General features: G+C 42.6%; 1 protein-coding gene across 3 annotated transcripts in view; it reads left to right on the plus strand.

The window, feature by feature from the left end:
* Window positions 1-25,733, plus strand: part of pgs1 (phosphatidylglycerophosphate synthase 1) — a 49,219-nt gene that overhangs the window by 21,837 nt on the left and 1,649 nt on the right. For 2 of the 3 annotated variants that reach the window (XM_030400453.1, XM_030400454.1), the window contains exons 1-10: window positions 344-492; window positions 7,625-7,835; window positions 10,898-10,975; window positions 14,016-14,115; window positions 14,205-14,394; window positions 15,422-15,600; window positions 17,462-17,661; window positions 19,713-20,004; window positions 21,201-21,349; window positions 21,451-21,581. In XM_030400453.1, the coding sequence (XP_030256313.1) occupies window positions 377-492; window positions 7,625-7,835; window positions 10,898-10,975; window positions 14,016-14,115; window positions 14,205-14,394; window positions 15,422-15,600; window positions 17,462-17,661; window positions 19,713-20,004; window positions 21,201-21,349; window positions 21,451-21,570 (1,635 nt within the window). In that variant the 5' untranslated portion in view covers window positions 344-376 and the 3' untranslated portion in view covers window positions 21,571-21,581. Of the gene's footprint in view, window positions 1-343; window positions 493-7,624; window positions 7,836-10,897; window positions 10,976-14,015; window positions 14,116-14,204; window positions 14,395-15,421; window positions 15,601-17,461; window positions 17,662-19,712; window positions 20,005-21,200; window positions 21,350-21,450; window positions 21,582-25,733 lie in introns of those variants that run through there. The other variant, XM_030400455.1, reaches the window with a different exon arrangement.

Consider the following 25,733-nt stretch of genomic DNA (forward strand, 5'->3'; position numbering starts at 1 on the left):
GCACATATACATATATAAATATATAAATGTGTGCCTATGAAGAGTTTTGCACTATTTTATAGGTTGACTTCAGAGTAATTATTACTGACAACACATTACTACACAAATAAAGTTGTGTAGTAGTTTGTAGACTGACCACTAGAGGTCATTTAACAGCATCCAAAGTATCCAAAAGATAAATAAATAACATTTTCTCTGATTTGTTTATTTATTTATTGTTGCACGTAAAAAAGAAAGAAAAAAAAAGAAAGCCACTAATCAATATATTGATCAGTCCAAGCTCTCAGCTTCTCACACAGATTACAGTGGGACCAGTGTGTTTGTGTTCCTCGGGCTTGTGTCAATAAAGTTTTTTCAAAGTCCCTCCGCTGCAGCAATGGCGGCTCCCATGTCCTGGAGGAGGCTGGTGTACTCCGTGTACACACCGGCCATCACCGGGGTTTTCACCCGAATATCCGACCGACTCCTCCGGGCCCGGGACAGAAGAGGAGGGTAAGAGACGCGGCTCGTCCATGGAGGCGCTGACATCGCGATAAAACCGCGTTTTTTCTGTCGTAGCACCCTTCAGTCGCGAGGCAGCGATGCCTTGCTAATGTTGTTCCTGCTAGTGCGTCCAGTGTGTGACGTTTGCCCAAATGTTAGTCAAGTTTTCATTGATAATCTACAAGACACCTATAGCACGTTTGCGCACCATTTAATAGAACAGTTAAGGTGAAACTGACTTGTTTGCAGAAAAGATTAGAGTCAGTTATCGCGTGATTTAGCACATTTCCACGGGGCAGCGCGTCTCCTGTGACTGTCAGGCTAGCGGGCAGGAGCTAACCTTCAGGGAGGGCGATGGTTTCCAAACACATGAACTGTACATGATGTTCTCCTCGACGTCTGTTATGTAATGTGGGCTGTCATTTTTAGCATACATGAAACTTAACACCTGTCTGACACCCTCCGACACATCAAGCGACACTCTGGAGTTTAACTTCCGGTCTATAGGTCACACAGGTGACACATATTTCCTCCATGTTTGAATAACTAGGGAACAACCAATGTGTCTTTTTCAGGGCCGATAGTGATTATTTATACTCAGATAAGATGTACATTTGCAGGAAAAACTCAGTAGAGTGTATACCTCCACCACATAAAACATATTTAAATCTTGGAGTTGCATCAGATTAAACTCACTTATAGATACCAGCCACCTAAATATGCCTTTTTTTCATCAAGAGCCACACACCTTTCCTTGAGAAATCAATGAAAATGTCGGGAAACACCTTATCTCACAATAATAAAGAGAAAATTGTGTCACTGTCACTTTATCTGGATATGCACCGGAAGTTAATGGGGTCTATTCTGGGCTGAGACTCATGCTGCATCCAAGCTTTGTGGAAATCTGCTCATTAGTTTTTGTGTAATCCTGCAAACAAACCAACAAATGGACATGGGTGAAAACAAAACCCTCTCGGCACATGCAATATAAAACTTTGTGCAAACATTTATAATAACCATTGACTGAATGTAACTAACTGCAGTGTAGTCAAGTACAATTGTGAGGTGCTTGAGTGTTTCCATGTTCTGCTACTTTATTCCTCCAGCCCACTACATTTATCAGATAACTTGAAGGTGCAAAATGTAAGAAAAATTCCAGAAATTAACAAAAGTTATCAACAGCTTGTGATGACAAAAGAGTTTTGACATCATGTCAAAGACGTCTATGTATTGCATTGTAGATTATCAACTCAAGTTAGTGGGCTAACCCCGAGCCTGAGAACGTCTTCTCTTGCTAGCTGCAGGGCTAACTGAGCTAACAAGTTAATAGTAGCTACAGTCATCAACGGAATCCAGGTAGCAGCAGTTGGCTATTATAGTGATTTGCTGCAACTGTTTGTTTGGAGAATTTGACAGGTGGCCAATTCTTGAATATTCCACCTTTTTATTCACAATTTGACACAAGAAAACACAGATGAGGATAATTGTAAAAAAAGGTTTATCGGCCCTGATAATCAGTCCATCCCTGATAATAACACCAATGTTATGTCTTTGTTCCATTGAGACCCAATGAGCCACGACGGTGTGAAAACCAGCAGAAGTAAATGAAAGTCAGACACTATTAATTTTATTATTAACACTAGTGCTTTTACCACTGTGGCACTCCCTCTGTGAAAACACGCCATTAAGAACCATGGAGACTTTTGTGATGAAAAGGCTATTGTGGAAACTCACTGTGACATTCTTGTCTCTGTTTATGAAACGGAAACAGAGTTTGGGCAGGGAGCCTGGAATGAGAACATTATCAACACATCTTTATTATCTTATCTTCCTCATTCTGTAATTGTTTCTTACCGCCATTTAACTCTGGTTTCGGTGTGAGTCTTGAATAGTACATGGCAGAGATACTATACAACAAGGTTAGATCTGATAGTAGGGTGGCAGTAGTTATAGGACTTAATCATATGACTCATGTCGGAGTAGGGTACAATTTTATTTTGTTTTGAAATAAGGAAAAGAGTCTGTGTCAGTGAGAAAAGCAAGAAGGGAAATTACAGCTCTGAATATAAAAACAATATAATGAAGTAAACAGACAAAAAGTCAATAAATAATTAAAAGAAAATTAAACAGAGATAAGGTCATAATCATAATTCTAAAACAATGTGGTTACGCCCATGTCACTTTTGCCTGCGGCTGTTTTTTGTGGCTTAAGTTTGTAGTTCTCATTAGGATAAATCTTAACCTTACAACCCTTTTGACAGCTGTGTGCCTCCAGCCTTGTGCCAAGAGTTTTGGAACAAGCATTTCCCGTTTCGACATGACATTGCAACTTTGCACAAAGCCGTAAACATAAAGAAGTTATTTTTTGATGTATCCGCGCTTCATTTGGAAGAACTTGATTGGTCCAACCTGACCTCACAAATTCCTGCAGCCAGATTCTAAACTCTCGTGAAAAGCCTTCGTAGAAGAGATGAAACTCTTCGAGCTGAATGTCAAAAGCACGTCATAAGGAGGCAAAGGTAAACGATCACACATCGTCCACATACTTTCGGTTAGTGTAACGATAATTATGTAAACACCGTATGAATGTACATACATGACCTTGTTCTTGTTCGGCGGCCTGACATCAATACCGCCGGTTGTGTTTACGTGCATGTTTGTTACATAAGATTGTCATTGACATTTTTATTGCAGCGTGAAGACTCGGGCGCAGCGCTGACGTGTTTTATTCAAATTGTACTTATTGTTTTGTTTGCGATGGTTTATTTTTATTGAGGATATTCAAATATCTTTTTCGCATACCAACTCTGATGTCTGAATATTAAGAATTGAGAATCCAAAGTTAATCGCTCTTTCCAGGGTGCACTCGCTACTATATTATCATTATTATAACAGTGGAATATTTAAAATGACACTATTGTTTATCACAGCTATTCCTTGGTTTGTTATGATATAGTCTGACTCGGCGGATGTAGACTGTTGGTGTAAGCAAGCGTTCAAAATACGTTTCAGGCCGCATCCTGTGTGTACTGTTCTCATCTCAATCCTTCATGTAATTCTTAATCTGCAAGTTACTTTAACACTAACCTGGTCGCTAACAGTACAAATGTAAACTAGCAGTTGTTACCTTTCTTATATTTAGGTATTTTCCTACCAGGACAAGCCTTCCCTCTTGTAAATCAAGTTCACCCTGACAATATTCAATAGAGGCACCCTCGCTGCATCTTGTGTTTAGCCGCACGACTGTGCCTGGACACCAAAAACGAGCCATACCAGAATAATACCATATGGAAACACATCTGGCTATCTGAGACTAATTTAGATATGATTGTTCTTGCACTGAATTATTGCTTTCATCTACCAAGGCTGGACTGGCTTAGAATAATACAGCAGTATTTTTAAGGCTTTATCGCAATGTGTTGAAATCTTCTCAAAAGCACATCATAAATGTTGGGACTGGGGGACAAAATCCGATATCACAATATTTTTGACCAAATAGGTCCTACTTCAATAGTGGTATTCCAACGATATTGTAGGGATGACTATTGGTACTTTCACAGAATACTAACACGATAACATTTTTGATAAATAATCATCAGTCATGGGGATTTAATGACTCACACAAGAATCAGAGCACGAAAACAGTCAGTCTGGTAAGCTCAGAAAATGACTTTGCTGTAATGCAGCTTTTAAAAGAAGAATTATAGTCTCATATCACTTAAACAATATAATAACCATATATTGCCCCGCTGCGGATCTACATCTTAAGGGCTAAAAAGGAGCCTAAAAACCTTGATCCGTTGAGAAGGACGAGGATCTAAATCCTTTAAGGATGTAATGAGATCACACTAGTTCCCAGTCGGGGGAATTTTGGATTTTGAGGAAGACGAAACAGCAAATGTTCCTAACACATGCTTCAAATCAGGAGGGTTATGGTGCAGTCACATACCGAAGTAAACAGCCCCTCTATTCATAGTCTGAGCCTCGTGTTATTACATTAGCTTCTAATGTCATTAAATGCTACACTGTTGGAAAAGATCTTTATTTAGATGTCATCTAGGACACTGACGATGCAAACATGTGAAAAAAACTGCACCTTCTTCGGCTTTAACATCCTCCTGGACTTATTTCACTGTCGCTGGAGGTATTCTGGTAGTTGATGTTGTTAAAGCTGGAACATTTGTCACGACATCTCAAAGAGTGTTCCTTATCTCCTGTCACACTCTATTTAGATTTCACCAGTTCCAGAAAATCGTAAAAGTCTCCAGGGTCAGCTGAGAGGTCTACATAAGCCCTTTATCAAGTTTGATGTGCTCATTTAGATAACGCTTGTAATTTGCACTGCCGTAAAAGACTGGTTAATTCAGCATAATCTGTACGAATATGAGGAAGTTCTCTTTCAAGTTACAGCCCTTTTATCGTAATACTCTTTCAGGAACATGTGTGTTTATGATTTAAAACTCGGATGCCAAACAGCAGGGAAATCCCCTCCCTGTGTTTGCTGCAGGACTTCTTACTGGGCACAGTGGCTTTGGACAGAAGCCCTGAGCTGTGTGTTCTGTTTTTTACGCGACTTTTGTTTCCTCCAATGTTTTTTTTTGTTTTTTTTTTCTTTGTGGGCCGAGTCCAAACCGAGACGTGAAACCACGTGAATGTGTGTGTTCTGGATGAAATCTGGGTGTAACGGTATGAAGGGGATTGACTCGAATGACTTGTGACAATCAGCCTGTGAGGGTCACAGTCATGTCTGAGGTTTACTCTTCGCCCTTGATGTGGTTGCAGACCAAACGGTGAGATTGTATAGCAGAGACAAAAGAGAGCTGCTGTGTTGGGGGTGAATTGAAGGACACACTGTTAAATCTTCTCATAGATCTGTGTCTGTAAGGATTAAAGGAACTATGAATCGATTGGTTGGTAGGAAAAAATTAACCTGTGGCATCCTCCCATGTATTGATGCGTGTTGCCCCAGCTGCCACGGAAGTTTTTGTCCCATTTTCCTTTTAAAATAAAAGCCAGAAGATGATGTATCAGCTGTTCAAAATTCGATAATATCTTACCTCGGCCGAAGCCTATAAAGCAGCGTCTCTGTGATCTATGTAAAAACCACAAATGTACCGAAACACGCAATCCACAAAGAAATACACACTGCCTAAATTCAGAAAATGTGCCTCTAAAGGATCAAGATGTAAGAATTTTAGTGGAAATAAGTTAAAAACCAACTAAATAATCAACAGAATGTAAATAAATAACACTTACTTTTAGTCAGTCTTGGTCTAAAGCTCCATTGCTAGCAGTGTAAACACCAACACTCCTCTTCTCCTCGAGCTCCCCGTATGAACTGCTAGCTGCACTGCTAACTGAGCTAACTAGCTAAAGGCAGCTGCAGTTGGCAGCAGTTAGCTGCCACTCTGGTGATATGCTGCCACTTATTTGTTAAGAGTATGAATTTTGACAGGTGGACAATTCTTACATATTGCATCTTTAAACCAGCCATCAAGACGTTTGTAAGGTTGTGACGTCACAACTATACGGTCACCAGCCTAAGCCACGCCCCCAGTTTGGCCATGGTATCAGAAGCACTGTTGTGAGCGGTCGGAGCACGTCGGGCGGTGACTGCTCAGGCCTGTGAGGGCTGACAAATCAGAGAAACCTGGATTCCAACTTGGTGACTGGCACTAAGAATATGATACAACTAGAAAGAAATAGTCAAACTTCTCCGTCGCTGCTTATGTAGGTCATAAAGAGGCCATCAGTATTAAATTGAAACGGTTTCATAACCAGTAAAACGTTCCTTGTGGTTGCTTATAAATATATCAACCAATCTTTGGGAGGTGCCACCTCAGACTGCAGAGCCTCCCTCTCAAGTCATGTGTTACATGATCTGTTGTATTGTGGCGAGTTCAGGTGCTGACAGGAATCTCTGACGTCTGACATTCGAGAGTCTGCTGGCGGCTGCAGGGATAGCACAAAAACAAACTATCTGAGACACCATTGTTTTTCCTGTGATTTATGCGACAACTGACTCGTTTTGTCTGATACAGTTTCCCCGAGGCAGGCAGAAAGAGGGACACATCCATAACGTTTCTCATTTCTCATGGGTACATCTCTCTGGAAATCTTTCAGTCAACCGTTAAAACTGCCAGTTATGGAGCCGTTTCGATATGAAAAACAAAGTCCATTGCCAGAATATTTCCACATCCAACTCTGTGAATTAAAGGTTTATTTTGACCAAACCAGAGCTGGTGATTGTTGCAACAGGGAATATTCTAACCAAGACGGTTTTCTTTGTGCTTTCTTTTTTTGTTTCCGTTGAGTCACAATTAAGTGTGTTCTACGGTTATCTGGACCATTAAATGACTGTTTTTGTCAGTGGAGTCTGGTGATGTTGAGGAGAAAGATGTAACAGCTTCTGTTTAAGCAAAAAGGATCTTATACTTTAATTAAGAAGTCTCTATTTGTATGTTTTCTTTCCTTATAGAGCGAGACAGTGTGATTCAGTGAGCAGTTTTACTGAAAATTAAATGGTATTTCACAGTCTTTACAACAAACTGCAACATTTTTGACCTGCAAAGTTGTCTTTTGAATTGACAATCATTGACTATCATGTGGGATTCATAGCACAATTCAAACGGGGTCAGAAATTGCTTGAATCTTTTTTTCTTCCCAAAATGAGGTCTCATGTGGCACACCGGCGGGGGCAGGACCTCGCTTCTCTACTCACGTTTACAAATTGGCTAAAACATTTTTAAAGTGAGGGGAAACTTTTAACGATTGGTAATCAGTGACGAGTTTGGAAATCACCACATTGACCAAAACTAGACAGTGTGTCCTTCATGATAATGTAGATTGTATTTAAGATAATCAGAGTGGTGAGATTCAGAGTTCATTCTTTACATTTGAAACACATTTGAAGACTCCTAATGAACCTCGTGGTGTGACTGTTAAGTTTCGCCGAAAATTGTCGAAATGGCACCACTAATTTTGTTAGTTAATAACATTATTGCTTTCGAAACAGGCGGTTGTCACCAATTACACAATTAGTCCTCGCCAATGACGCTAATGTCCTGTCGTGTACTGAAAACGCTGCTATGCTGTGACATGAGTGGGAATTGTTTCTGACAAGTTTCCATGTTTCCTCCAGGTCCTCGGTGCTGCTGCTGGCTCCCCTCCTGGCCGAAGCCGACCCAGCCCCGCATCGCGTCTCCAGGCCCACCGGGTCAGCCGGAGCTCAGGGCACAGACGGCCTCTGCGCCCATTTCCGATGGATGGAAGAGCACGTACCCGCCTTCAGGGTGCCGGGCACCCACATCCATGTCCTCACCTCGCCTGACCAGTTCTACCAGGCCATGAAGGTTGGTGTCTCTGTGCAAATGAAGGTTTCTCTTGAGTGGCAAAGGAATGATTGAAACTATAAAAAGCAATGTATCATGACATGGCAAATGAGGCAGAAAGTATTTTGCCAGCACAGTCTCATTTGTTTACACCGCAACACCTGTCCTGGCAGAATCTCACTGCAGCTGACAGGAGTAAATTGTCCTGCTCCAAAGTGACTTATCTCCTGTCCACATCTATGTTACAACTGATCCTTTCAAAATACGTAAATGGCTTGAAGTTGAGACAATCATAACAAACGGCACGCTTCTCTACATTTCTGAGAAATCCGGTAAAGAGAGGAACACATTTCCAGTTTCTGAGTCGCAAACTGGAGTTATTGCAGTTGTTTCTTTCCCACACCTGCTGTGTGTCACCACATCGGAATTCTTTTATGTTTCCTCTAACTTTAGCCGACTCAGCTGCTCCAGGAACAAAGCAACAGGAATCTGCTGCTGTTGTGACAGCCAGAAAATAACTTCCTCCACACAAAGCGTTTATTAAGCTTTGACGTTTAAGAGTATTAATAGTTACAAGAAATTGGGTATTAAGTGATTTAGTGACGCTTTTGATTTCCTGATATAACAGTCGGCAGTCAATTGAAAAGAGTTCCACCCCATCGACTTCATTGTTCTTTTGTAAATGTGTGTTTATTCTGAATTTTGATGGCGGTAAACGTTTGAAACAAGTTGCGACAGGAGCAACAAAAGACTGCGAAAGATGGGAAATGCTAAAAAAACAAAAAAAACAAAAAAAACAAAACACCTGTCTGGAACATTCAACAGGTGAACGGGTTCAAATTTAAAAAAGGGGGCATCGTCAGGGCGAGGCTCGCCACACATGACTTTACAAAGGATGTTATGATCTTAACAATATAGGATATTATTACACAGGCTCGGGAACACTGTGTAAAACTGTTGTTGGTACACGCAGTCAGTCTCCAGATGATTCTCTCACAGATTTTTTGGAATCGGGGTTTTATTTCCCCGAAGTCAGAATAATACCTCGGGCAGCCCTGCAGTCGAGTCGCATTGTTGGCATGCTCATGTACGTTGTGTGTGTGAAAGATGATCTTTAGCACCACGAGTGTGTGTGTGTGTGTGTGTGTGTGTGTGTGTGTGTGTGTGTGTGTGTGTGTGTGATTCCCCAAACCATGTCACATGTTTTCTTTGACACTCCCAAGTAACTTAATGACATCTATTGTAGTATTTTCAGAACATGCTTTGGCACACATGCTCAATTACCTCCCATCTCTAATTGATGTGTTTTGTAGATGATGACACGTGTGTGTGTGCGTGTGTTTCCGCACATGTGTACGCGAGAAAACAATCAAAGCAACGTGAATTCATGACATGTGATTGTTAGAACAGACGGGAGCATTCACTCAAGTATGTAGCTGGGTAGGTTTTTACATGTTTGTACTTTAGTTGAGTGTTTGCATTTTATTCTACTTCTATGCTCCGTTGCACTTTGGAGGCAAATATTGTACTTTTTTTTACTACTAGTGAGGTTATTAAAATTGAGTTATTAATGCAAAATATAATTAACACATTATATCTGACATTTTATTATAGATTAAAATACCCAGCAGCGTATAAAGTGATTAAAATCAGCTCCACCTTTAGCAGCTGCAACATTCACAACGCTTACACACAAATACATCAATCATCATAATCCAGTAATATGATTCTGAAATACACCATTCTGCATTATGAGTACTTTTACTATCTGTGCTTCGAGGTTATTATCATGCTTTTTACTTAAATTGGCAACAGGCAAGTTTTGCCCCCTCACGTTTTCCGAGTGGTATAATTGATGCCACTGCTGCAGATATAGATCACTGGTTAATCCAGATGCCTGATGGCAGACAAAACTATGTAACACTAGTGAGGTTTATAGGGAACAAATGGTTTGATTAATCATATCCATCACATCGTGCAATCAACATTTACTTCATAAAAGATGTTTCTTGCCAGTTTAAGTAGACTTTTGAATGCAGGACTTTTATAAGTAATAGTATTTTCACACTGACCAACACTGTAGTATCTCCTCTTTTACATTTGGTATGAAAAATGCACAAAAAACGGGATAAAATATTGTTTTAAAAAATGCAACAAGAGCTCAGATTTTGTCCCAGTCAGGTGAGAAAGCTAGATGTGTAATTCAAAGGATTTTAATGATTTGCACTAATGTGAAGGACGACGTTACATTTAGTTTGAACGTTTACCTACGGGAGTTCCAGCTTTTCATTTGTGAAGGTTTGCTGCTTTTTTTCCAATAATGAATATAATAAGGTTGGTGATGCGTCGAGTCCTCCACACACTCGGTGGTTATGTGTTTATCTCGATGCTGTAAGAGCGGAGCGTCGTGTGGTTTCGGATCGATGGTGCTGAAGAGAGAAGGACCGGCCAAACACACACTTTTTGTATTTGTTTTGTTTCCTAAATGGTATGTTTTCTGTCAATGTGATGTTACTAGATATATACGCGTAACATAAAAATTTGACAGCAACAAAAGGAAAAATAATTGTAGCCCTACTAGAAACAATATCTCGGTCACTCTGTGTAATTTCACAGACCTCCCTGCTAACAGTTTTCATTGGATTTACTTTCTGTTGGAGAGAGACTCCCTGTGAAAACTGTTGACTTGAGTTTTTGTGGATTATCCAGAGTAAACAGGACTTTGTTTCTCTTCTGTTGAATTTTCTTTCAAATGTCGATTTTCAGTCCCGTAAGCAGAAATCTCCGAGACATGGGTGAATAAAACCAAAACTCCCCTTACTAAATAATCCGTTTTCACCTCTGTTGAAACTTTGTCCTAGATTTGGAGATTTGATTTGTTCATTTATTTTTTTTCCGACCTGATAACACTGATTTCTTTTATCTGGTTGTTTTGCTCGGCGCGTATGACTGGCAGGAAATGTACCCTCTGTTTACAGTTTATCATTTCTTGGTATCAGACATTCGTGACCAGATGCCAAACACCCACATACGCTCGCACAATAATTCACTGCTGTGTTTGTCTGTGTCTCTTTTTACTCCAGGCGCGAATCAAGACTGCGAAGAGGCGAGTGGTGATGGCCTCATTGTATCTGGGAACAGGTCAGCTGGAGCAGGAGCTGGTGAGAAATGTGCTGTTTGTGAGAAGCAGATTTTTTTTTTTGGTGGGGGTGGGGGGGGCATTTACGTTTCTTTAATTTCAGTCAGGTGAGAACAATGCCGGCCAAACACGGGCGCGTGCCAAATAGTTGGTCGGAGATGCCAGAAAACTGTGAGTCAGTGTTGTCTTCCAGGAGAACCACAGTGTGGTTTGTTCAAAATGAAAGCGCACGCCAGGCCAGCTACAAGGAATGACCCCAGAATGCAAGGGTTTATGGGAATACGGAGACCAGTTTTGGCATGTGATAGCCCGCTGTTCTTCATGCTTGGAAAACCTAGCATAACAACACTAACCCAGAACAAACCACAGTCTGGACTGATGCTCAGATTCAGCTGTTTTTCATGGTTTTTTTTCGAAGCTCGTACGAGCAGCCGGATTACCGAAGAACTGCACAGGCGAGTCAAACATGCTTAATTACAGTTAAAAGCATTTGAATCAGCCAAACTCTGTAACCTCACAGGATGATGGATTACTAGAAATGTTGAGTCAATGAGGTGCAGTGAGTCCGCTTTTATGTTCAGGCCCAGGTCTGCCTCTAATTGGGCACATTGAGCTGAGCTCGCTTCAGAGCAAAAATGTGACTTTGGTTTGTGGTTTAGACTGAAGAATGAGACCTGCAGGTGTGATTTCGCCATAAAAACCGGGTCCGCCAACACAACCCCGGTCCCAGACCCAACACAAAAGCTACCTGGCTGATACTGACACTCACACCTGTGCAGTGTGTTTATTTAAGCACAGGTGCAGGTTGTGAGAGTCAAATGTAAAGAAAGTCATGTTTATATAGCACACACCATGCAAAGTTAATTCAAAGTGAGACGGTTTTATACATCAGAATCTGTGGACAGGTGTCGGAGTATCGCCTTTTGTGGCTCCAGAGGGACCTGCTGATAAAACGCCTCACGTGATGTCACTTGAGTCGGCGTCAGTTGGGAGAAATAATGAAAAAAATCTGCAGAAAGAAGTGAGTTGACTCCTTCTCGTCTCTGTTTGAGGCTTAAAAGTTGAGGTCACATTAGCGAAACCAACCAGGACCTCTGACCAAACTGTCTTTGGTCGAGTTGCATTGCATTGTGGGTAATGTAGGACAAGGTTCTGAAAAGGGGACGAACAAGGCAAAACAACACCTCTCGTTCTGCTGCATCCATTATTAGCACAATGCTAAACTGTTAATCAGTAGTAAGTCAGTAGTGACTTCTCGGGTTGGGCGATGTCAGCCGATGATGGACGATGACATATCTGCAGTCACCGCTGTTTCCCACTGACGGAAAACCTCCGGCTGTCTCACCCAGCAGAGGAAACTCCTCCTCTCTCCTGTCGCCACCGCTGGGTTAGGCTGATTATCGGGGCAGATGTTCAACATATTTGCAGTTATCTGTGGTATCTGTGATTTTCCGTCAGATTGCTGATAAAATAAACTTGTTAAAAAGAAATGTGCTTCTTACTGATGCAACATCCACTCACACCGTGTCCCGCCCACAACTCAGTCTGATTCTGAACACATCCCAATTAACAGACTAATCAGTGAATAATCTGAATCTGCACGGTAACTAAATGCATCGTATAGATGTAGTGGAGAGGAAGTATCAGAAAAAGGAAATGCTCATATTTAAGAAGAGCACTTGAGTAAATTGTACTTCTTTTACACTAAGATTTTCATTTTTACTACATCACATCTGTCCCAAATATCGGTTTATTTGATCTTTTATAATTTGTATCAGTCGAACCATCTCTGCACCAAGTGTTTGGTAACTAAGCTGTTACGAGGCAGCTATCCTGAGGAAGCAACGTTAAGACAAATGAGAACCAACGGCACAGTTTGAATAAACACATCACAGCTCCACAGAGAGAAACGCGCTGCCACAAAATTAACCGAGCGTCCTGATCGACAGGAACATTGAGTCCTGAAATTTGCACACCGAGCAGGAAGAAAACGGATTTTGATTTCCTGTCAGCCATCAGCGAAGGACTCCAGCGTTGTTTATCGACCCAACCCTCTTAATTACCACGTTATTAGAGGATACCATCACAGCATTCAGCCAACATTTTTATCTCACCTAATCGCTTGTAAAGTTTCGTGACTGCATGTTGCGCGCATTAAAACAAAATCTGTCCACGGAGAGAAGCAATTTCAAAAATTTGCTTCACTGACTAGAAACAATTAAATGAAAACCAAGAACAGCAAAATGAATTCAGAGCACAGGATGAACGGTGACTAAATGCAAGCTGTTGGCCACTTTGTTGCCTTCAGTTTGGATATTTCATAAAAAATAAATGTTAAACTTTTCATGTCACTCTGAAGCTGAGTGCTCTCCTTTAAACCTAGCATACTAACTTGCAGTCTAAATCTAAAGTCTAAAGATTAAATCAAACGCCAAAGAGACCAAACATTTCCCCTGGTCTTGCAGGCGGTGAGTGTTTTGTAGTCTTTGCCTTAAAGGATAAACAAACTCTCCGGCGTCCCTCAGAGCTCCGACTCACGATCCCGCCTCTCTCCGGAGCAGAGCTGCTGGAAGTGTCTGTGTCCCCGCAGAGCTCTCTACTGGAAAACAAGAAAACGATTTACTGGCATGCAAACAGGCACTCTGTTTGGAGTGACGTATCGCCGAATGCATTTGGACACCAGATGCACAATTTTAGCCGAAAGTGGGAAAACGTGTGCAGGTGGGGAACAAACGCGGAGCCTCTGCACTGGGGCTGCCAGTGACGCACTCTGATGAGCAGCAGCTTCCTCTTTGAGTTAACAATGTTTCCCATGCTCGGCAAACAGATGATAAAAGGCTGCCGGTGTTTGATAAATGTTGTCTCCTGCCAATCGGTGCCAATAATTGTTAATCAATGACTCTTGTTTCGCGGCGCCTGGCTCACCTGCCAACCAGAACGAGTTATACCGACCTCAGTTTGGAGTGAGAAGTGAAAACAAGACCACAGAATGAAACGCAGTCGATGCGTCAATCATTTAATCACACGTGGATGTTTGTCTTCCTCTGTCTCTTGTTTTTAAGGTGGACTGTATGGAGGAAGCTCTACAGCGCTCACAGGCAAACGCTCACGCCCCCGATCTGAAAGTCTCCATACTGCTGGACTACACTCGCGGCTCACGAGGTCGGTATTTCCCGTTACGTCTTTGTCAGCGGTTGGTGCGCTGCACCGCGCTCGTCGCCCTGATCGCACCCTGTGTTTCTCCCGTGCAGGACAGATCAACTCGAGGACCATGCTGCTGCCGCTGCTGCAGCGCTTCACCTCTCAGATGCGGGTGTCTCTGTACCACACTCCGGACCTGAGGGGGCTGCTGAGGCTGCTGGTCCCGCAGCGCTTCAACGAGACCATCGGAGTCCAGCACATCAAGGTCTACCTGTTTGACGACAGCATCATCATCAGCGGGTGCGTTGCATGCGGCCGTTCGAACTTTCTGTCAATAATGGCCGTTTTCACACCGTTTGTTTGAGTTCAAATTCAAGTCGTCCCTCCTCCTCGACCCGGCGCTGCTCTCCCCACTCGTTTAATCTTGTTTTGGTCCACGCTGTGTTTGCATAAAGCTTTCCTAATCAGAGTTCAGGTGTTTGTCCCCGCTGCTGGGAAATGTTTCTCAGCGTATACCTCTGGGTGTGCTCCAAAATCAATGTGCACAGTTCATTTAGTTCAGCACACAAAGTGGAACTTAATGCTTACACTGAGCTCAATCGACAGCTTCTGGGTGAACAAAACAAGATACAACACGCACAAAACCTGCTCCTAAACACATACAGTGTGTTTGTTTGAGTATAAGGCGAACCTTTTACAGCACAGACTTTTTGGGATTTAACGCACTTTCACTGACGCTCTGCTGGGAAAGTTTCCCTCGTTCTTGACATCGAGTTACACATTTAAAGAGCTCCTCATCATCTGTGACTGCCTCGCTGCCCGTTTGTTATCATGGTTCAGTTTTCCTCCGTGGCGGGAAGACGCATCACACAAGCGCCTGAAAATCACATCATGGAAAATAATTTGTATCCCAACCTGCAAACACTTATGACACTATTTCAAATGGAGGGGCTTTTATACTGTCATCCAGTGCTGAAGAGGCAGGTCATGAGAGGAAATTAGCCACAACAGGTTGCACACATCCCAGCAGACGATGGTTCTACTTTAATAAAATAAGAAAGACAAGTATCCTAACGTCAAACAGAATTTATTTCTGGTGAATTCCCAGGAGGAGCAGGATTGTTGATATCTAATATTGTGATCTCTGCTAATGAAAAGAGTGAGGAGAGAAACCCTCGTTAGCATCGGGGGCTGAACTGTTTGCACCGACCTCTACACTTCGGTTCAGAGAAGGTTTGACCAAATGTCCCCTATTTATGAGTCTTCTCTCGCTAAAAGATTCCTTCATTCTGTGTCTTTCTCTGTCTCCCTGTCTCTCGTTGTGCAGGGCCAACCTGAGCGACTCGTACTTCACCAACAGACAGGACCGCTACGTGCTGCTGGAGAACTGCAGGGAGGTCGCCGACTTCTTCTCCGACCTGGTGGACGCCGTGGGAGACGTCTCCCTGCAGCTGCAGCCCGACGACTCGGTCAACATGCTGGAGGGCATGGTGCACCCGTACAAAGGTAGGAACCAAACTACTGTGTGTGTGTGTGTGTGTGTGTGTGTATACAGACGCGTGTTTACCCTCCAACATGTTTTGACACTGTTTGACACTTCGTGCTCAGTTACGGTGGCACCGGCCACGTTCTCAGCAAGAGGAGCCGATGGATTTCGCTAATGGAGCTTGAAAGCTTAGACAGATGATGGTCAGAGCACACCAGCGTGTGTGTGTGTGTGTGCTTGTGTTTGCATGTGTGTGTGAGAAAGATGGAGAGAGCTCTTGCGGTTGGCTAGCCAGGCAGCCGGATGTGAAATTGTCAGGATTTTCTCTCCACTCACACACACACACACACTCACACACAAACACACACTCACACACTCACACAAACACACACTCACACACTCACACACTCACACAAACACACACTCACACACTCACACAAACACACACTCTTGAACTGTGTGTCCGTAACTGGAGCACAGACTGCCAGGATGTTAGTTTGAGAGGTGAATGACATCATGTCTACAGGAGCTGGACCGCCGCGGTAACGAACACCAGGAATAGAGTTGTGATGTCATAGTGTTGCTGGAAGACGATATGGACTAGGAACGAACACACACACGTACAGACACACACGCAGACGCTGGTGAAATTCTGATGAAAGACATTAGTGAGACTGACGATGATGAATGAACATTAGCTGCTGATTGTAATTAATGAGGTTTCCCGAATAACAAAAATAACAGATGAGGTAGACTTCAGCTGTATTCTCCCAGCGAGCGTTAACTGATAACACGTCTCATTACGCTGCGGCTGTGCAGATTAAAGGGTTGTTTCAGCTGGATCAGAGTTTTGTGTCATTCACTGCCACACAGTGCGTAGGTTTTCTTCTTCCTTGGGAGTTATTTTGCTTAATTTCTCTCTTGACTCTGTGAAGGATCCGTCTAGAGCTGCAGCAATGATGACTGATGTTTAAAGGAAAGAAAAAGTCGTGATTCTTTGATTCCAGCGTCTTAAATGTGAATATTTCCCGGTTTCTTTACTTCTCTGCGACACTAAGCTGAATGTCTTTCGCTTGAGGACGTCATTTTAATCGAGTAAGAAGAAGAAGGAAATATGCAAGGCTGTCTTTATCAGTTGACATGGAGGCTGCAGTCGTTGGGTGCAGTTCACATATTTTTTTTTACACATTTAACAAAGAAATATGTTAAATTTAAGAGTCTTTATGTTGCATGTCGTCATAACCATGATCAGTCCAGTTTACAGTAAATATCCAAGCACAGTGATGCAGTCCAAATATCCCTCAATGCATTTTCTCTGATGCGAGCAAAAAACTTATTTTGCATTGGAAACTTTGTGATTCGCCCAAAAAACCTACAAAGAAAAAGTGGGACAGAAAGTTTAGTGTTGACCGTCAGTGGGGAAGATTTTAATAACCGTACACCAGAAAGAGATGCTACTCACCTGCAGTTTGCATTGATGAAGAGCGTTCCCAGGCTTTCATCGGTAACTATCTAATCTTCACATGTGAGCAGCCAATTTAATCTTCGTGCAGCAACGATATTAAAACAATCAATATCTGTTTTACGTTCCTAGAAGTGCTGCACATTTCCCAGGAAGAGGGACAAAAGAAAACGAAGTGAAAGTCATTTTTTGTATGTCATTAATGGCCTCTCGCCAGCCAGTCAGAACCAAGCTGTTTCTAAAATAACAACCTTTCAGCCGAGGTCGTGTTTTCATTCCCATCAACATCCTCCTCTCCGCTCCGCGCTCCTAAGTGGCTGTAAATCCTCTCAAATACTCTCAGAGCCGAGAGCGCCGTGACCCAGAGATCAGACTGACCCCGCTGCACCCGCTCGCCTCCATCTGTGTGTCCCAAACAGGCAACAGGCAGGACTTCTCGGCGGCGGCGAGGCAGCGGATCATGGAGGTGGTGAACACGGCCCACATAAGGCAGCGGCTGACGAGCCGGTCGGAGGATTCTGAGGACGAGGGGATGAGCGAGGGCGAGGACGACACCTGGGTGTTCCCTCTGGTCCAGATGAAACCTCTGGGCATCCAGGTGGACGAGCAGGTCACACAGGTGAGCCGCCCAGAGCTGAACATGTGACGACAGCGGCCTCTTCTGATTGGCTGAGCCACATTTTAAAGAAAAATTTGAAACAAAAACTTGACATTGTTAAATATTTTGTACACATTTTTCTTCAAAGCTTCATCGACCTCGTGCTTATCTGCGTGACAACAAGTCGTAACTCTGATTAGTCAGAGGTTCTCTGAAGTCCTCAGGGGATGTTTTAAACTTGACTAATAAACTACCGTGTGACTAATAAAGCACGAACAAATATTTGCGCATTTATTCAGGGTTTATTAGTCACATATTCTGGGAATGAACGCAATAAAACGATCACAGGGAGGATATACTGTGATTTAGAAAACGACACCGTCACAGCAATTATTCATGATTTTCGGAACTTTTGTGTTTTTTCGTCCGCTGTGCCTAAACCGGAAGAAATACTCGCCGGTCTTAAAAGGATCGGAGCAGTTGGAGCAGATTTCCACCCACATGAACCCAAAACTTGTGTCCTTTAGCGACGTGGAGCAATCAACGTTTTTCTTTCATCTGCCAGAGAAACATTTCCTGCAATAAAGAGAAAAATGAGGAGAGCTAATTTGGATTATCCACCAGAGAATAGAGCAGGAAATAGTGATTGCATTACAAGTTGTAGTTGTTTTATCTGGACTTTCTGACTTTTACCTGTTTTTAAATTATGAAAATAAACACCAATAAGTTCCAATTTTTTTTTCATACTGGCAATAGACGAGTTTTCTTTGCTTTAATTAATTATTTTGAATAAAAGGTTGAATATAAAATGTTATCCTTGTAGAACATGGCAGCCCACAGGAGGGCCCATGGGCCAGAGTTGGCCCGCATGGAGGTTATATTTTCACCCATATCTGCTTGTTTGTTGGTTTGTGACCAAGATTACACAAAAACCAATGAACAGATTTCCACGAAACCTGGATGGAGGATGGGTCTCGGTCTAGAATAGACCCCATTAAGTTTTGGTGCGGATCCGGATAAAGAGACAGATCCAGGAGTTTCTTTCTCAGTCTCTTTTAACATAGTGAGATTGGACGTTTTTCTACATTTTTGTTGATTTCTCAGAGAGTAATGCATTCAGCTAATTCAGGGGTATTTAGGTTTAGCGGAGGTATGCGCTCTACTGAGAGCCAATCAAAGTATGAATTATTTATCATTTTCTGAGTACGGTGGGCAGAGTGACACTTTGTGAAGGAATTCAATCAATGAAAGGAGCTTGGGATGCTGGCACTATTATAGATCTTAATGATACAAACTAATGCAACAGGTGTTCGGCCCGTTACCCACCATTAAGTTTCATTTCCGGCCTCTCGGTTCTCTGTAAACCTCCTTTTCACCGTGTCTGCCACTGGGCACGAAATCTCCTGGGAAAATGAACGCTGAGGGTTTTCTAAGTACTTTAATGTCTCCATTAAAGACTTAATGATTAAACCCACGTTTTGTCCTCCGTTGTTGATGGTCGCTACTCTGAGGAAAACAGAAAGCGATCCTGCTGACTTTGTGACAGCGGTGCCAACAATAATACCACTTGGAAATGCTAAGGGGGGCCGAAGTCGTCTAAAATAATAAGCCGGGGCCGGACGGTAAATAAAATGTTTCGAATTCCCAAAGTTATGAATCTCTTACGGACATAAATGTACGTAACTTAGAATAAATAAATCTCGTGTAATTAAACTCAGACCAGCTACAACAACCAAGTGACCTGTAACCAGTAAATCAGCCCAGACTCCACTCAGAGAGTCCACAATATCAAACTGCTCATGAATTAATTAAGGCAAAGAAATCAGACTAGAGCAAACAGCAGGAAGGAAATAAAACCCACTGTTGTATTAAACGGCATGTTATAAAGATAAATCTGACAGACTGACAGGTAGATTTCATGTTGCTCTGCTCTGTAATGAGCCTATACAGCAGTAATAAAACACTAATGACCATAATATAATAATCAGTTATATTTTTCAGAGTTATGTTTTTCAGGGAAACGTGACTGTAACTCCTCTTTCCTCACTTCCTGTTTCCCCTCAAACCTCCAGCGCCTGCTGACAGACGCCGGGCCGGACTCCACTGTGTTTCTAACATCGGGTTACTTCAACCTGACCCGGGCGTACATGCGGCTGGTGCTCGGGGCCGGAGCCAACTACCGCATCCTGACCGCCTCCCCCGAGGTCAACGGCTTCTTCGGAGCCAAGGGCGTTGCCGGAGCGATTCCCGCAGCTTACATCCACATCGCCAGGCAGTTTTACAACAAGGTGTGCCGGCTGGGCCAGCAGGAGAGAGTACACCTGCACGAGTACCACAGGTCACAGTGGACCTTCCACGCCAAAGGTGGGGGGGAAGGAAAAGCACACACGGCTGTTTGTTTCAGCAGCTAACGATCGTATTCATCTACTTTGGTGTACTTCACTGTTTGGTGATTGTGATTACTGAAAGTACGGTACATAAAAATCTCCAAGAGCCCAAAATGATGTTCTTTTGTCGATCAACAAAACAATTAAGAAGACATTTAATTTGCAACGATACCCTCATTGATCAGCAACAGGTGGCTCCTTCTAAAGCTGCTCATCATAGTTATAAATCAATGATTAAATACAGATCAAGTGAAAACACATCATCCTCATATACAGTAAAATGCTTTAAGTGTACTTTTATATTTAGAATATTTAGCCCTCTCTACCAGACTCCATTGACAAAAACCATAATTTTAGCTTGTGTTTTTATGTGACTTCTGTGTTTCTTGTCAGGGATTTTGTGGCAGTTTTTTCCTCCGTTGTTTTTAGATGTTTTTGGCCGTCATTCTTAACAACACAAACTCAGATCAACAGTTTCTCCCCTGTGTTGGAGACGGCACCAGCAGATCTGTGTGAATCTCTCTCTAGAGGTCTGGAACCAGGCTGAATTAAGAATAAGTAGTCTGTCCTCGTCTAACGTTTCATTAACTGACGAGACGGATCGCGAGCGCAGTCTAATGAAGATCCAAGCTGGTCTAGTAGCACAAACTGAGATAGAATCGATGTGTGGACAGAACAATGTTCGCGACAACCGCAGTATGTAATTGTTGATATCTCCTTACACAAAAAAGTGTGATGAATCCAATTTTCTGTTCACATTTAGCTCTCTGTGGATCGAGTTATTGGACGGGAGTAAACTCCCACATGAACGCGGTTTACGAGAGATTACGATCTGATCCCGGGCTCGCCGTCTGGACCGGTTTCTGTTTGGCTCAGTGAGAATAATAAAACACATTACTCTCACTGTTCCTCTCCCGGCCCTGCTGCTCTTCTTGTGGTAACGCTGGTATTTAGCGTGAGAGGAGAAGACTTGTACAGTCATCCTGCTGTAGCCTCGGGACAAGGATGTACACTCACTCTCTCTCATTCTTTGGGGTTTTGGATCGACGCTGGGGATTTCTGCATGTGCTTCCTTTTAGTTGTGGTCTGGGCCGCGACAGAAATCCCTGCTGGAAGGCGGCTCTCTGAAGCATCGCCTGCTCGCTGGCTTACTCTACTTTTCCTCTCCTACAGGTCTGTGGTATTACCTCCAGGGGCAGGATCGGCCTTGCCTCACTCTAATTGGCTCCCCTAATTTCGGTTACCGCTCAGTTCACCGTGACCTGGAGGCCCAGATCGCAATAGTAACAGAGAACGAGGAGCTGCAGAGCCAGCTGCAGGAGGTCGGCTCTGTGTTTCTTTTTTTTTTCCTTTAACCACAAACAGAAATGATGATGAATGGCTGTGTAAGTCTTTACTGAACAACACACACCTGTGTTTTCAGGAGCAGGAGACGTTGTACCGGCGCTCCACCGAGGTCTCCGACTCGACGTTCGAGCAGCCGGACCGCCACGTCCAGCTGTGGGTGAAACTGGTCACTCCCCTCATCAAGAACTTCTTCTGAGAGGCCACCAGGTGTTCACACACGCACACACACACACACACACACACACACACACACACACACACACACACTGCACATGACTTTTACTCTTGTTTATTCTGTTGGAGGATCATTTTTGGATTATTACACATATTTTCCTTTTAGGAGGGAAAACAGTCCAACTGGGGGGAAAAAAACACACGCAGTCAGTCAGCTGCACCAATCGGCTTTAAAACAACAACTGATCAAAGTGTTAAAGAAGGTCGATCACAGCCACGAACCCAACGACACCAGACCGAAGCTTCATGAAACATGTGATACAGTTTTTACACCCAAGTGAACACGAATAAACCCTCTAAACAAGGTGAATGACTTCTTTCCCATTTCCAGTACACCATCTGCCTTCCTGTTTTTTTGTTTTTTTTAAAACTTCAGGTTATGCACCAATGTCTGGAATTTGAAAGTATCATAGCTGCAAAATCGAATGACACGTGGAAGTTACAAAAACAAGTTACGAAAACATCAGCCGCGTTTCCACCCAAAGTGAACACAACTTTTAGCCCAAGAAACAACTTTTTTCGAGGAGCTGGAGCCTGATTTCCACCACGCATTTTCTTGCGTTTCCATTGCCAAAAGTTGTGGATGGTACCAAAAGAACCGCTCCATGCCGCCCTGATGTCGAGGTACCTGGCACACCGATCCAGCACCTAAAGGTTGAAGCTAGAAAAACGATGCAGTCCATTGATTCGTTACTGCTGCATTACAGGAGTTTCAGCAAAACACTGATTGATTATTGATTGAGGTTCCTTCTGCCCAAAGTTGTCTGTGTTTCCGCCGCAGTCTAAAAACCTGAGAAGAAGAAATTATCCTGCTGACACAGACGGCTGTTTGTACACGTGACCGTACGACAGCGCTGATCAGTCGTCCATCTGTTGTTAATCTGTGAAATGTTCAGGGTAGAAAGCTTTACTTCCAAAATTCCCCATTTTTTGGAAAGTACTGCTCCTCGAACAGGGACTTTTTTGGGGATTAAATAAATTCCCTGGAACTTAAAGTGAAGGAAACACACCCGAGGTCCCCCAAATTGTCGTAGTTGCCGAGGAAAGATCTTGTCAAGGAAACGCCGCCGAAAAGTAAATAAAATGCAACAACAACAAAAATGAAAATATGTGTTTAACTTCTTTTTCTTTTTTGTTATCGTAACCAATAAAAAAGTGGACCAAACTACTAAACGATAAACTCAAATTGTATAAAAAAAAAAAAAAAGTTTGACATAGTTTCCTTTTTTTAACTCTTATATTTTGTCAGTGATTTTTTTTGCTTAGTAGTCAAAATACAGCCTTGAACATACTGTACAGAAACTCATGCGCGCACACACACACACACACACAGAGAGTAAAACAGGCTGTGGCTTCTTAGAAATGCCTGCAGTCATTGTGGCGAGTCCCAAATCGCAGGTCCCGTCCTCGCCTTCCCAGCAGCCCGAATCACCAAAGTGAGAGCGGGGACAGCGAGTCGGCTGATTCACTCCTGTCAAGAAGTGAGTCAGCGCCGTGTTATGGTGATGATTTGACAGTGTGGTCTGTGTCGGTCCTGTCAGGACTTGGCCGGGGTAGGAGTCAGAGGGTTCACCGACGCTGAACCACAGCGAGTGAAGTTCAGGTTCAGTTTAAAGTTGTTTGTTACTTCTGATCAGAATAGATGTTCAAACTGCAGACACACTCATAAAACTGCTCAAGATGGGAAGATATGTTTCGCTGGAGGGCTGGCAGAAAGGGAAACCTAAACAAGATCAGAGCAGAAGATTGAGGGGAAAGACACTCGGCTATTTATTTATTTTTTTTTTTAATTTGGTTTCTGAGAACAGGAAGCGTCACCGGCTGGATAATGACGGTAAAAGGGTGGTGTCTTATCACTACCTGGACAAAGTTGAGGAAAGGAAAGAGCCGAGTGATCTGCTGCCAGAAGGAAACTTGTAAATAGATCGCATTTCAGCGCAGGGTATTATTCACAAATATGTGCGCAGTTGATGTGACACCACCTCTCACAATAATGTGAACAGGGCGACTTTTGGGCCCATTGTTTGTTGACGGCCTCGTGTTACCGGCCCGATGGCACAAACACAGAACATATTTAGATACGGACTCCTCAGTGAGCGGATGAGCTACTGCAGTCTGTCAAAATCAGAGTAAACAAACGGAAGTACAGAGATTTATTTTTACCTTTTTTAAAGGAACAGTTCATCTAAAAATAAAAACGACTCAGTCATTATCTGCTCACCCTCGTGTGGAGGTGAAGTCGGGTGACGTTTATGTAGTCCACAAAACGGTCCTGGAGCTTCTGAACGACTCAAGTAGATGAAGTTTTAAGATCCATGTATGATGCGGCGCACGGCTGCAGAGGAAAAAGAGCCGTTCAACCTGGAATTAGTTTATAAGAAGGCAAAGTGCTGATTGGCGCAGATGTAAAAACTGGGATGAGATTTGTGCTCTCAGGAATGTGTCGCCTCTTTAGACCTTGTAAAAATATTTCTGCACGGGATTTTGTCGCACACACACACACACACACACACACACAAAGTGTGTCTGCAGCTATACACATTTAAACTTGTAAACATGTTTAAACACACTCAGATTTGTGCTTTTTAGTTTCTCATACATGCATGTAAAAGATGATTTACATGCGCAGAATCTTAATGACCCTCATCTGCTTCCGTAGTTTATCCTCTATTCTACCTTATCCTGCTCTGAACTTCTGAATGTAGATTTATCTCACCTGCGATTTAATTTGTCAGTCTACAACTGAACTGAATTTAAACATGACTTCTTTTTTTTAACTTTGTCATGAAAAAATTTCTATAAAATAGTCACCAGTCTTTATGAGAAGACCAAAACCGACAACGAATTGACCCAGATATCGTCCGTGAAGCCCAAACCTCTTCTGTCTTCTTCCACTGAGAGCCGCACTGTTGTCCAAAAACTGTTAAAAACACATTTTGTCAGCTGTAACGGCTGCTCTCCTCGGACCCCGCAGGAGACCTCCAACATTTTTACATGATTACGTAAATCAGACAAAAGTGAAAGGAACATTTGAACACACATAAAACAGGAAATGTAATATAACGAGGTGCATTCAGATAATTCAGTCCGTAATATCGTCGCCCAGTTAACAAACACACAGAAATATTGTCGTAATAAACTTCACAAACAGAATTAAATCTGTAATTTATTGGCTGATTTTCTAACCCACCGGAGAACCAGATGTGTATGTGAAAATAGTCCCACACAGACGCACCGTTTACTCCTGTCTGACAACACAAACACTGCGGCACGCAGATGTTTTCTAAAAACGACTTTTTGTTTGCCATTGAAGAATTAATAAAGTACGTTCTGAACCATTTTCTTAGATTTAATCTCGACTAGAAACCAGTGGGATCCAGGCTGAAAGCCACAGACGAGGTTGTGAAGTCAGAAAATATCGAAACAATATCTTTGTTGGATTAATTGACATAAGAAGAATCAGATTACCTTCTTTGAATCAGCTTCTGTTGTTATAACATCTAACGTAATGCATCATTTAATGTCTAAATGTAAGTGTTCAAAAACCTTTAAGAGAATCTAACAGGGTTTTATTTAAGTTGTTTAAAAATGTACAATCTTTTTATTTGTTTATTTATCAGACAAAATGCAGACACAGGAGGAAGAAACGCAATAAATGAAATTATCAAAGAGCGTCCCTGTCCGTTTGCATTAAAACATCTAAATATGACACTATATTTTTTATAGACAAGCAATTTAAAAAAGGAACAGCTAATTTTATTCTCATTTTTTACTTTTCTTTGTCCGCTCAGTCACGTTCATGGACAACAAACTGACCTCTGAGCAGTGAGTTCACTCTCACTGCTGTTTGTATCCGTCTGTTATTGTCATCTGTGTACGTTCACCTCTTATCTCGCTTTTTTTTCCCCCCCTGACAGAGGAAAAATTAAAACACGTCCCTCCAACAACAATAGCTCTGCCGGTTAAAGGGACTTAAAAAAAAAACACACAAACAAAAAAAAAAACTACTTCCTTATCTGCAGCGCAGCACACGTCTATTGTTAGTAAGCAGTGACAACAGGTTGGAGTCGCTCCAAACCGATTCACTGTTGTGCAGCTGACGTCCTCACAGACGGACAGACAGCA

Source organism: Sparus aurata, chromosome 20, assembly GCF_900880675.1.
Source record: "Sparus aurata chromosome 20, fSpaAur1.1, whole genome shotgun sequence".
Lineage (NCBI taxonomy): Eukaryota > Metazoa > Chordata > Actinopteri > Spariformes > Sparidae > Sparus > Sparus aurata.